This window comes from Tursiops truncatus, chromosome 4 (assembly GCF_011762595.2).
Source record: "Tursiops truncatus isolate mTurTru1 chromosome 4, mTurTru1.mat.Y, whole genome shotgun sequence".
Classification (NCBI taxonomy): Eukaryota; Metazoa; Chordata; class Mammalia; order Artiodactyla; family Delphinidae; genus Tursiops; species Tursiops truncatus.
The window spans coordinates 28565011-28578637 of NC_047037.1; the positions used below are offsets into that span (position 1 = coordinate 28565011).

General features: G+C 38.4%; 1 protein-coding gene and 1 pseudogene across 8 annotated transcripts in view; both read left to right on the plus strand.

The window, feature by feature from the left end:
* Positions 1-13627, plus strand: part of CEP70 (centrosomal protein 70) — a 79794-nt gene that overhangs the window by 47910 nt on the left and 18257 nt on the right. For all 8 annotated transcript variants that reach the window (XM_033855359.2, XM_033855355.2, XM_073803785.1 and 5 more), the window contains one exon: positions 8330-8435. In XM_033855359.2, the coding sequence (XP_033711250.1) occupies positions 8330-8435 (106 nt within the window). The remainder of the gene's footprint in view (positions 1-8329; positions 8436-13627) is intronic.
* Positions 10-8323, plus strand: LOC141278543 (TM2 domain-containing protein 1 pseudogene; annotated as a pseudogene).

Consider the following 13627-nt stretch of genomic DNA (forward strand, 5'->3'; position numbering starts at 1 on the left):
GTAATTATATTTTACCAAAGTTAAAAATTTATTAAGATTTTGTATCTTATTATTTATTTTTATTATCTGTCAGCTTACCCCATAGTGACCGTGGCTCAAAATTACCAGGCTGATGGGGGGAAATGACATTAAAAATGGGTATTTCTGGTTCCACAGTTTTAAAGGTTTCTACTGTATTGCATTTGACTGTATATGCATCTTAAATAAGAACAAGGAAAAGGTAATTGTCTGATATAATAAAAGGCAAAGATTTTAATTAGAAAGTTGTCTTTGAAAGTCATGGAGGAATTGCAAGAGAATCATTGAAATTAGAGGTGACAAGGCCCAAATTTTTGTTGGTGGTAGTTATGACATGAATAATATATAGCCTCATTGTATTTTAAAACTAAAGGTTGGGGCTTCCCTGGTGGTGCAGTGATTGAGCGTCTGCCTGCCGATGCAGGGAACACGGGTTCGTGCCCCGGTGTGGGAAGATCCCACATGCCGCGGAGCGGCTAGGCCCATGAGCAATGGCCGCTGAGCCTGCGCGTCCGGAGCCTGTGCTCCGCAACGGGAGAGGCCACAACAGTGAGAGGTCTGCGACGGCAAAAAAAAAAAAACAACTAAAGGTCCCAGAATGAATGCAGTGTGTCATTCATATCCACCACCTCTCTTTTATGACTTTGAAAAGCATGTACTCAGAGGAGTTTCAAAAAGTTGGTCTTCAAATAGTGATAGTATTTTCTGAAGATTAGCTACGTGTACTCTTTGATTCAAGGGAATGGGACTTGAAGTAGTGCAGTGAGCACTGAGATGAAATATTTTAAAAATGACATGAGTTAAAATATGCATTAGGTGTATTAAGTCAGTTGTATTAGCATATGTGGATTCAATTTTCAGTGACAGCTGTTTCCTCCTTGTGGCAGCACATGCCACAGTGAAAGGGAAGTATAGTATTCTGGCCATCCAGGAATTACATATTAAGTTAAATTAAGGAAGGAAAACTAAAAAAGAAAAGAGAAGTGAAAGGTTTGGAAAGGTTGCCTTCATTCATTCAATTAATATTTTTTCCCTTCCTACGATTGCTTGATATTTTAGGTACCTGTAGTACCTCTTCCTATATGCTTGGCATTCTGCATACTGAAATTACAGTGGTAAATCAAGTAGAAAAGGTTCTTGCTCTCATGAAGGTTATGTGAAGGGGGAAGGGCAATGAAAAAATAAATGACAATTTAGATATAGTATAAGTACTAAAGGTGAAATAGTGTGAGAGTTGCTATTGTATGAGTTTGGACAAGAAGTGGTAGTGACATAGTCAAAGGTGGCAGTAGTGGAGATAGAACTGATAGGACTTGGTGATGGATTGGGGATATAGGCAGCTGACGGGGGGAGAAAAATCAAGAGTCAAAAAATCCAAAAATCCACTAATCAAGACTAAGTTTTAGTCCTGAATAACTAGGTAGTTGTTGGGGCATTAGCTGAGATAGGAAAATTGGTCAAGGAGCAGCTGGGAAAAGGAGGATGTAAGGGAGATAAAAAGTCAGAGAAGGTGTAAGGGAGGAAAACTTCTCAGCCTTCTTAGGGTCTCTGGCTGGGCCTGAAAATTAAACTGACAAAGACAGATTAACATGAGAAAAGTATGTAAATTTATTTAATGTAAGTTTTACCTGACCTGAGAAGAAATGAAGACTTGAAGAAATTGTTAAACTTGAGCATTTACTAGGTTTGATGAAGAGGGAAAGTTGTGGGAAAATGTGATAGTACAAAAGGGTATGAGCTAAGGGTAATAAACTGGGGGAAATTCAGATTCCTCGTCTTCAGAGATAAAGATGCTCCTTTCCTCTGGGTACAGGGAGGGCACCTGTTGCATGAGGGTCTTATGGTCTGCTTCAGGGGAGAAGGGGGAGGTCAGAGTCCTTCCTGCTCCTGCCATTTCTCAAATTCCTTTAGCTTAAAACATTTCTTATGTCAAAGTGGCATATTTTGGGTTTTTTGTTTGTTTTTGTTTTTGGCCACACCATGGGGATTGTGGGCTCTTAGTTCCCCAACCAGGGATTGAACCTGGGCCACGGCAGTGAAGCCCGGAATCCTAAGCACTAGGCCATCCCTCAAAGTGGCATATTTTGGAGTGGCATATCCTGATCCCCTTCAAAGGAATCTTAGGACTTCAATGTAAATGTATCAGTGAAGATACTCACACACACAAAGGCATGCACATATATTCATAGAGATATCTAGTCGTTTCCTCATTATTCACAGATTGCATATTTGTGAATTTGCCTATCTGCTAAAATTTGTTTTTAATCCCCAAATCAGTAGTGGTGGCACTTGCACAATCATTCATGGATGTGCCCAGTATACACATTTTCAGCTGCGGAACAACGTGATGCTCTGCCCTTTTGTTTCAGCTTTCATAATGTAAACAGTCATTCTTTTTGCTGTCATATGCCACTTTTATTTTTTCATTGTTTGCTTTTTGTTGGTGATTTCTCCAAGATGGTCCCAAGCATGGTACTGAAGTGCTGTGTAGTGTTCTACACACAAGAAGGCTGTGATGTACCTTGCAGAGAATATACATGTGTTAGAGAAACTTCATTTAGGCATGAGTTATAGTGCTGTTAGCCATGAGTCCAATGTTAATGAAACAACAGTATTTAAAAAGATGTCTTTATAAACATTAACACACATAAAACAAGGTTATATATATTGATCAGTTGAGGAAAATGTGACCAGAGGCATGCAGGAACCTGATCCTGTATTTCCCCTAGCAGCAGTGGTTCAGTCTTCACTAATTCAGTGTACATGGTGACTTTATAGAGTATAACTACCATGAATAATGAGATTTGATTGTGTATATGTTTTTTGTTATTCATTTGGGAACTGGTTTTTAGAGTGACTTCACTATTAGACTTTAAAATTGTGATTCAGAACCAATCCCTGCTATGTATTCCTGTTGAATTTTGAAGAAATGATTTGCATTTTGAATAAAGGATTTGTGTTTTTTTTTAGAAATTTACATTTGGAATTTAAAAAAATCTGTCATTAATTTATTTTTAAGTTTGGAACTTTTGTAGTATCTAGATGTGAAACAGAATTAGGAATGTTAGATAACTTGCCCATATTGCACAGGAGGTGGTATGTGGAAGAACTTGGAAAGAAATCAGGTCCATACCCAAGCATTTGGACTCTCAAGCTCACACTCTTAACCACCACACTGATAACTAAAACCAAACAGAACACCCAATGAAAAAAACTTTTTCAATGTAAAAAATTTTCAAATTTTTATTTTCTGCTGGGGCAGAGGTAGAATATTTTTTTCAAAGAACTACTGTGATGTTAGGGAAATAATCAAAAATAAAAATCTCCAGGGGTCCCCAGCATGGCGGCCGCTTGGCCCTCCGGGCTGGTTGCTTCCAAGACTGCTGCTGCTTGGCTCCTGGCTGTCCTGTGGGCTGTGTCAGTAACCATAGGACCTTGGGGAGCTGCCGCCGGCGGCAGCAAGGAGTCACTTAAGTGCGAGGACCTCAAAGTGGGACAGTATATTTATAAAGATCCAAAAATAAATGATGCTACACAAGAACCAGTTAACTGTACAAACTACACCGCTCATGTTCCATGTTTTCCAGCACCCAACATAACTTGTAAGGATTTTGGTGGCAATGAAACACATTTTACTGGAAACGAAATTGGTTTTCTCAAGTCCATATATTACCGAAATGTGTTTGTTAAAGTTTTACACTGTAGGATTTTGTGGAATTGGGAACCTAATTGATTTCATTCTTATTTCAATGCAGATTGTTGGACCTTCAGATGGAAATAGTTACATTATAGATTATTATGGAACCAGACTTACGAGACTGAGTATTACCAATGAGACATTTAGAAAAATGCAGTTAGATCCATGAATATTGTTTAAAAGAAACAGATTTGGGCCTCCTTGATTTTAATAGAGAGCTCTCTGTGTGTAGATTTCCAGATTTTCCTTTTTCCGTCTTCACATACCACATTATGGATTCTGTTTAATTTTTTGTTGCTGATGTTTTTGTTTTGTTGTGTCAGTTAAAAACATATTATTCTGCGATTTATTTAATAGAACTTCGAGATTTATATGATAATACAGTCTTTCTTAGGCTACTGTCTCTATGAGATAGATAGCTTATTACTCTGATATTAATGTATTTTCCAAAGGCAAGTTGCCACTTGTCCTTTTCGCTTCTGAAAAATAAAAGTATGACTTACTCAAAAAATTTAAAAAAATCTCCTGTCAACCCAGTGAATCCTCTCCACATATGTAGGAAAAAAAAGAAACAGTTTTATATAACAGTTGGAATAAATATCCAGCCAGACTGCAGTGTGCATTAGAGGCAATCTGCTAAAGAGATTTCAAAGACCGAAAGAAATCTCACCCTTTAATATAGCCAGGCAGATATGCAGTCCATTACATACATGGAATTGTCTTTAGCCAAAGGAAAAATGAAACGTATTGTATCTTCATGACAAGGAGGAAGTTACAAGTTAGAGCCAGGAGCATAGGCTAAGCTCCAACAGGGAAAAGGAGACAAGGCACCCTCTTCCCTGATGTCCACCTTTGAAGAGATGGTTCTAAGGTTCCCAAGAAAGACATTGCTAGGTATAAAATTGGCAGGAGGCTTACGTAAATTTTAACAAGATCTACATACTTCTTAGGATTTATAACTACAGGTTTTCCAAAGGAAATGCTACAAGAAAAGGAGAGGAAAGTCTCTCCCCCCACCCTTATTTTTAGAAATTTATTTATTTATTTATGGCTGCATTGGGTCTTCGTTGCTGTGCACAGGCTTTTTCTAGTTGCGGCGAGTGGGAGCTACTCTTCGTTGCGGTGCGCGGGCTTCTCATTGCACTGGCTTCTCTTGTTGCGGAGCACAGGCTCTAGGCTAGGCGCATGGGCTTCAGGAGCTGTGGCATCCGGGCTCTAGAGCGCAGGCTCAGTAGTTGTGGCGTACAGGCTTAGTTGCTCCGCAGCATGTGGGATCTTTCCGGACCAGGCCTTGAACCTGTGTCCCCTGTATTGGCGGGCGGATTCTTAACCATGGCGCCACCAGGGACGTCCCTCTTTCCCTTTTATAACTAGAGAAAATTAATTTTTTTCTTTAGTCTGTAGTTACCTTTCAACTAACCAGTCTTCAAATATCAAATTAATTTAACATGGGAAAGCTTCTTGTTTGAGTTAATATTACAAACAAGTTGGTTATAAAATTCTGTTGCTGGGAAGTGATCAAATAGGTCTGCCAGTGCAAGATAACCAAAGGTACTACACTAATTCCATTTAATTTTTCAGTGGTATTTATATTTTGCTAGAAGAAAATAAAATCAGAATTTCATCACCCTAGTGTTGAGCTGACAGGAGTTGAGGTGGTCAGTTAGGAAAATGAGCCAAACTGAAATTAACAATCAAGGCTTTACTGACTTACTGCAGTAATATAAGAAAGAGGCCAAAACAGGACTGGCTCCTTGGTGTTCCGTTTTTCCCCATAGAATGGCATCAGGTAAGGGTCAATAAATGACATGCTGCACAGATGACTCCTGTTTTTTCATGGGCCTAGGGGAAGGGCAGGAAGTGGAAAAATACTGAGTCAGAGTGGAAAAAGTGTTTTAGTTAAGGCTCCCGCATCCATCCCCCAAAGAGAACTCCAGAACAGGAGTCACCATGAGATTATGGAAAGGCTTCAACAGACACAGTTAAAAGCTATGAAGTGTCTGCACATAGAAACTTATCAACATAGTTTTTAAGTTGGGAGTACAGTTTTCTGGATTTCCAGACTCCACAAAGAAACATAGCTGTTGCTGCTAGCTATGTGGAATGGGTGTCTGCTAAGTATGTAAAGAATTCCTTAGCCATTTTAGGAGACCTTTATGGCCTTCAGGCTCTGCTCACTACTCTGGAGACTATAAAACAACCCTGGAATATTTCTGAGTACAGCATATTCTGTTCAAACACGGGTTTCTAAAACACCAGTTAAGTCATATGCAATTGGAAAATAAGGGAATGATTAATAGTATAACATAGAAGTTGAATTGTTTACATGCACTTTTTTCCTAGGTACAAGGAGTTAGAATAGCAGTATAGTATAGACTTCAGAAAGGGGAAAGCTTTGCTAGTACATAGGCACCTGCCCTTTCAGATCTATCTTAAGAAAATTTAAAATGAGAAACTGCACCCAGGGCTCCCTCCCTGACCCTCAGCATTAGACAGACTATAGGCTGGAGGCAGGTTGCGCTTCTTTCCTCACCTATTTTAACCTCAGCTTCTTTGGCCAGGAGCAGGTTGCCCTTCTTTCCTCACCTATTATAACGTCGGCTTCTTTGGCCAGGAGCTCCACTTCCATCTTCATAGTTTTGGCATCCTCAAGCCAACGTTTCTGCTCTGTTGGCTGTGCATTTGTAATATCGCCTGAGGCAACCTCCAGACATACTTGAGCTGTCTAACTTATCTCCTGAGGCACCAATTATTGTTTTTGTTAGCTGTCTAGTTATAAAGCTGCCTCAGTTTTAAATAGTCTGGTTGCTAACACTTCCTTTTCTCCTGAACCCTGTTATTTTCACGTGTGGTTTTGCAGAATACAAAAGTTTTCAGGAGTATTATGCTGTGGCAAATATTTACTGTGAGACTAGGTGAACCAAAGGTCCATTCCCCATGAATCCCTAGCTTTTACTAATCCTTACCTTCTGTAAATTTAGAAAAACAATGGGATTAAATAAATTAATACATGTGAGTGCTTAGAAGAGTTCCTGCATAGAGAAGTTTCTCAATAAATACTAATTATTGTCATCACCAGGCTCCCAATATATGTTAGTTATTATCGTTATTACATTGAGGGTATCTCTTTATTCACCTAATTAATTGAATCACATTTCATTTCCCAGAGTGACTGTAAGCTAGTACATGCAATGATATATATATTCAGGTTACTATACTGACAGTTAAAATATTATATATCCATAGTATAATATTTATTAATCATACTTGCAAACAGTTCATTGATAAATTAAACTTTTCCACCTGAATGAAAGGTTAACTAACATTTAAATTCAGATATGTCAGTTGACTTGTAGTCCCACTATAGAGCTGTTGGCTTTTCTGTGTCACTTTTGTATTCTAGACAGTATGCTCCTCGCACTGCCTTTAGGCAAAACTGTCAAATATGTGAATATGGTAAATAGATGGGAAGTCAAGTGGAAAATAGATTGTGAGGTCTCTGTGTCTATTAGAGGAAGGAGGTTGACTTTTTATCTAGAGCTAATTCTGTTTATTTTGTTTCTGGCATATGCTCACCAGAGAGCAGAGAAAAGCAATTGAGTGAAGATCAAGGGGAATACATGTGAGTGAAGGAGATAATTGTAAGGTGGTAGTAAGAGATGAGGTAAGAAAGGAGTCCAGAGGAATATTGGGTTAGGACTACCAGCATGGAGAAGTTCAAACCTAACCCAAGGAGATTGGATATAGTTCTAAAAGTAGTGGGAAGCCACTGTTTTTTAGTAGGCAAATGACACGATAGAATGTCGCTATTCTATTTTACAAACAGCAAGTAAAGCTTACTAACGAGTCATGGAATCAGTTTTAATGGGTCAGGGTTCCACAGGAAACTGATAGGCGTACTGGTTAATTTGAAGTGGGTTTAATAAGAGACTTTTTTCTAAGGCATGGTGGGTGGGGGAGAAATATTTACTACAGCCTTGACTTCAGAGATATTTGGAGAAGGGCTACTAGATGGATACACTCGTGTTTTTAGGTTTCTGGACAAAGAGACTTTCCCCCAGAGTTCTGGTAGCCACCTGGGACAATGGTCTCTTGGGTTTTCATGCCCTCTTGACTGGCAGGTGTCACTGTTGTCTTCTCTTCGGCACAAGAGGACTATGAAGAAGGAAGGACCAAACTGCCTAGCTCTTGCTGCTGCAGTGCCCAAACTGTTTTCCCTACCCATTGTTTGTTGATTCCCTTACCTACAGCATCAAGCTTGGAGTACCTTGGAACTTGCTTTCATCCTTTACTGTAGTTCTTTCCTATTCTATTTTTTTATAAGTGCTGGGGACTGGTTAGAACTTTCTTCATCAGTCTGATCCCTTTAGTTTTCAGGGATTCCTTCTATATTGTGTCTGTTAAGAGGGTCTTCTTGTTTTCCAGTGACAACATGGCTTAAAATTAAAAAAAAATTTATGCATATATGCATGTATGTGCATGCACATAAACACGCATATATATGGAAAATGACAAAGCTTTTGGGAGGGTAGCTGGATCATTGGCTTATTTTTGTCATCTTAATCCAGTGTCTAGTAAAGCATTTTGTATTATCTTGGGTTTTTTCCCCTTTAGATTACAGGATCTTATCAGTCAAAAAAAGGCTGAGGACAAAGACGGAAAAGACGAGCCCAGCAAAGATAACCAGCAGCAGACCCTAACTGACCAGAGATACTTTCAGGTATTGAACAGTTGACAGAAAGACTGGGGTTTACAGTGAACCTTGGTTACAATCACAGTATAACAAATTATCAATTGGTAAGGAATACTTGTATCCTTTATTTGTGTTGCTTAGCCTGTCTTGTCTTGCCATGACATGCTACTTGGCTAAAAGTTGGTAACTTGACTGAGAATTTGTCTTACCCTTGAAAAGAGACTTTGGCCTGTTCAGAGTAGGGTAGTGAAAAGCTGATAAGATTTTAACAGATTTTATAATCCTTTTCTCTACCTACTTAAACCATTTCCCTTTTTATTGTTTTTGTTTTTGCTGTTGTTGATATTATTACATAAGTAAATCTATTTCTTAAGGTCCTTGTATGCTTTTTTTTAATTTAGATATTTAGTCCATCTGAAATTTAATGTTCTATGTGGTATGATGTAAAGATCTAACTTTACTTGATTTATAGACCATTTATTATTGAATAAATGAGCAAGTAAGCCTGGTAGTTTACTGACTGAACTGGGCCTGCACTCATATTTTATTGGGCCCATACAGGTTTTTTTAAACTTTGAATTAATTACTAATTTTTTTTTAATTAAGAGATTTTTATTTAAGTCCTTATTTCTAGTTTCTCTTAAAAAACCAAAGAATCTGGCAGCAAATTCTTGCATAGTCGTTATCAGCACAGAATTAGGCCTTTCCCCTGTCACATATGGGCATGTGCTCTTCAGTTAGTCACAGTCCCACCCCGTCCTTGCTTCACTCATTTATGCTCTTACCTGGCTTCTATAGGCATTTGAGTTTGCAGCTTCTAGTTGACTATTCTTTCTCTACTTACTGAATTGAAACGTATATCATATACCATATGCCCTTAGATGCATAGGTTTGTTTCTAGACTCTCTAGTCTCTTCCATTTCTATACTAATTTCTGTAGCTTTATAGTAGGTTTTGATACCTTTTAAGGTAAGTGTCTTGTTATTGTTCTTTTAAATTTTTTCCTTGGATATATTTTTAGCACATTTATTTTCCTGTATGAATAATTTGTCAAATTCAAAAATAGATCCCATTGAGATGAGCTGAAATTGAGTTAATGTTTTAGATTAATATTTGGAAAAATAATACATTTACAGTTTTTTTTAAAAACTTTATTTATTTGTTTGGCTGTGCCAGGTCTTAGTTGCAGCATGTGGGATCTTTAGTTGTGGCATGCGGGATCTTTAGTTGCGGCATGTGGGATCTTTATTGCGGCATGAGAACTCTTAGTTGCGGCATGTGGGATCTAGTTCCCTGAACAGGGATCGAACCTGGGCCCATGCATTGGGAGTGTGGAGTCTTAGCCACTGGACCACCAGGGAAGTCACCACATTTACAGTTTTGAATCATCTCACTCAGAAATATGTCTCTAATTTTCTTTGGGTCTTCCTTTCTAGCTTTCAATAAAGTTTTATATATTTTTAAATTTAGCTTTTGCATATTTTTTGTTCTGTTTATTTCCTAGGTTATCTAGTTATCTTGTAACTTTTATTGCTATTATGAATGGGATCCTTTTTCCATTACATTTTCTAATTGATTGTTGCTGGTTCTTTGTATATCTCTGTGTTGACTTTATGTTCAGGCACCTTTGTGAAAACTGTTTTGTTTTAGATAACTCTCTTGTATCCACTATATAACTAAATTTCATTTTGTTTCTTAGATTTACTTTGAGAGGGTTTGTTCTTTTATCAGGGGAATTAAACCATTCATAGACACTGAGACCAACTTATATATCTGCTTTTATTCCTGATATCTTACTTTCTGTTTTCTATTTACATGGTTTCTTGTTCCATTCTTTTCTTTCCTGACATTTGCTAGGTGGAGATTCCTTTGCTCTTTTTTTCTCTTCAAGGAGGTAGGACAATCATCATCTTAATTATTTTCTATTCTTTTAATGATTACCCTTAAAAACGTTTTTTTTTTACCCATACCAAGAGTTTGTCAGTACCTGCAAACCCTTTCTGAATAAGATGAGACCTGTATTGTGACTTTTCTTTCATAAATTCTAGTCTCTCTGGGAATTTTTTATTTTGCCATTTATTCATTGTTAATACATCTTTTGCTGCCAATCATCAGAGTGTGGCTAAGTTGTAAAGAAGAATATATACCTCTAGGAAATCTTGGGGTTTTGCTCTATCGAAAGTGCTCGACTGGGTGATTTTGGGGCACCACTATCCAGAAGTGCTGGTGTCCAGATGCATTTTCCTTTGCAATGAAGAGTTGTGCACTTCAAAACCCTCCAAGATGGACTAGTAATCCTGCTTTGCAGGAAAGGAAAGCTCTCCATTCTCGGCCACTGGCCACCCCTCTCCGGAGGCCCTGCTATTGCCCAGGTGCTCCAAGCCGGAAGGGCACTTTTTGGGAATGACCATGCTCCGTGGAGGGACAGAGCCGGCCCCCAGCTTCTCTACACAGAGCCCTCTCCACTAAAGCTCCAAAAATCAAATACCGTAATTGCCAGAAGAAGCATTAAAAAAAAAAAGTCCAGCCACTAACCTCACATGCAAATGGAATAATCACTCTGGATTCCTCATTGTGAGCTGCTCTCCATACCCTGAATTACCTATGAATTCCATCTTTTTTTTCCTTTGAATTTGCATCTCTTCAAGACACAAGATTAAAACAAAATTCACACTAAATTGGATTTTAAATGATCTTCCTTTTATTTATCCTTCGTCTTTCTTATGTGGATATGCAAGTGAGAAGACTGAGACTGGATATTCCCAACATGCTCACTCCCTTAATCTGTCCGTCTAGAGGTTTGGCTTCTACAAACCAAGGCAAGACTCCAGCATCCATGACCTTCCCTGAATTCCAAAGGGCAGATTCGAACAGTTGCTAATCAAGAGAGGAGTAGCCCACAAACCACCTGAGGCAGGATTGAAGGAGCCAGAGAAGATCATCAAGATTAGGAGACCTGAGATGAGATTAAAGGAGTGCAGGCCCGGCTCACACCCTAATCTTGTCAGAGACCCCACCTTTGAACCACCGTTATAAACCCCCTGATCAAATCCTCCCAGATCAATTGCAGTGTGGAGCGTAGTGCTCCAGTAGATGGCCTGCCAAGCTGAGGTGATGGGCACAGCCGTTTCACACTAGGAACTCTCATCTGAAGAGCAGGGTGCAATTCAAGTGAAACTAGACAAACACAAAGGAAAAGAAAAAAAGGTACACAGGTGTTCCACCAGATGTGGCTCTGCCCACCTGAAGGACAAGATCCAGCCCCACCCACCAGAGCACAGGCACCAGTTCCCTCCACCAGGAAGCCTACACAAGTGACTGAACCAACCTTACCCACTGGGGGCAGACACCAAAGATAACAGGAACTGTATGAACCTGCAGCCTGCGAAAAGGAGACCCCAAACACAGTAAGTTAAAATGAGAAGATAGAGAAATTAAGAATTCTCTAGAAGGAATCAATAGCAAAATAACTGAGGCAGAAGAACGGATAACTGACCTAGAAGATAAAATAGTGGAAATAACTGCCACAGAGCAGAATAAAGAAAAAAGAATGAAAAGAATTGAAGACAGTCTCAGGGACCTCTAGGACAACATTAAATGCACCAACATTTGAATTATAGGGGCCCCAGAAGAAGAAGAGAAAAAGAAAGGGTCTGAGAAAATATTTGAAGAATGTAAAATAGATAGCTAGTTGGAAGCAGCTGCATAGCATGGGGAGATCAGCTTGGTGCTGTGTGACCACCTAGATAGGGAGGGTTCCAGGGAGATGCAAGATGGAGGGATGTGGGGATACATGTATACCTATAGCTGATTCACTTTCTTATACAGCAGAAACTAACACAACATTGTAAAGCAATTATACTCCAATAAAGATATTTAAAAAACAAAAAAGAAAAGAAAATATTTGAAGAGATTATAATCGAAAACTTCCCTAACATGGGAAAGGAAATAGTCAATCAAGTACAGGAAGGGCAGAGAGTCCCATACAGGATAAATCCAAGGAGAAACACGCCAAGACACATATTAATCAAACTATCAAAAATTAAATACAAAGAAAAAATATTAAAAGCAGCAAGGGATAAAAAACAAATAACATACAAGGGAATCCCCATAAGGTTAACAGCTGACCTTCCAGCAGGAACTCTGCAAGCCAGAAGGCAGTGGCAGGACATATTTAAAGTGATGAAAGGGAAAAACCTACAACCAAAATTACTCTACCCAGCAAGGATCTCATTCAGATTCAAAGGAGAAGTTAAAACCTTTACAGACAAGCAAAAGTTAAGAGAATTCAGCACCACCAAACCAGCTTTACAACAAATGCTAAAGGAACTTCTCTAGGCAGGAAACACAAAAGAAGGAAAAGACCTACAAAAACAAACCCAAAACAATTAAGAAAATGGTAATAGGAACATACATATTGATAATTACCTTAAATGTAAATGGATTAAATGTTCCAACCAAAAGACACAGACTGGCTGAATGGATGCAAAAACAAGACCTGTATATATGATGTCTACAAGAAACCCACTTCAGACCTACGGACACATACAGACTGAAAGTGAGGGGAGGGAAAAAGATATTCCATGCAAATGGAAATCAAAAAATAGCTGGAGTAGCAATACTCAGACAAAATAGACTTTAAAATAAAGATTATTACAAGAGACAAAGAAAGACACTACATAATGATCAAGGGATCAATCCAAGAAGAAGATATAACAATTGTAAATATTTATGCACCCAACATAGGAGTATCTCAATACATAAGCCAAGTGCTAACAGCTAAAAGGGGACATCAACAGTAACACATTCATAGTGGGGGACTTTAACACCTCACTTACACCAATGGACAGATCATCCAGACAGAAAATTAATACAGAAACATAAGCTTTAAATGACACAATAGACCAGATGGACTTAATTGATACTTATAGGACATTCCATCCAAAAACAACAGAATACACTTTCTTTGCAAGTACTCATAGAATATTCTCCAGGATAGATCACATCTTGAGTCACAAATCAAGCCTTGGTAAATTTAAGAATATTGAAATAGTATCAAGTATCTATTCTGACCACAAAGCTATGAGACTAGATATCAATTACAGGAAAAAAAAAACTGTAAAAAATAGTTTAAACACATGGAGGCTAAACAGTACTAAGTAACCAAGAGATCACTGAATAAATCAAAGAGGAAATCAAAAAATACATAGAAACAGGGC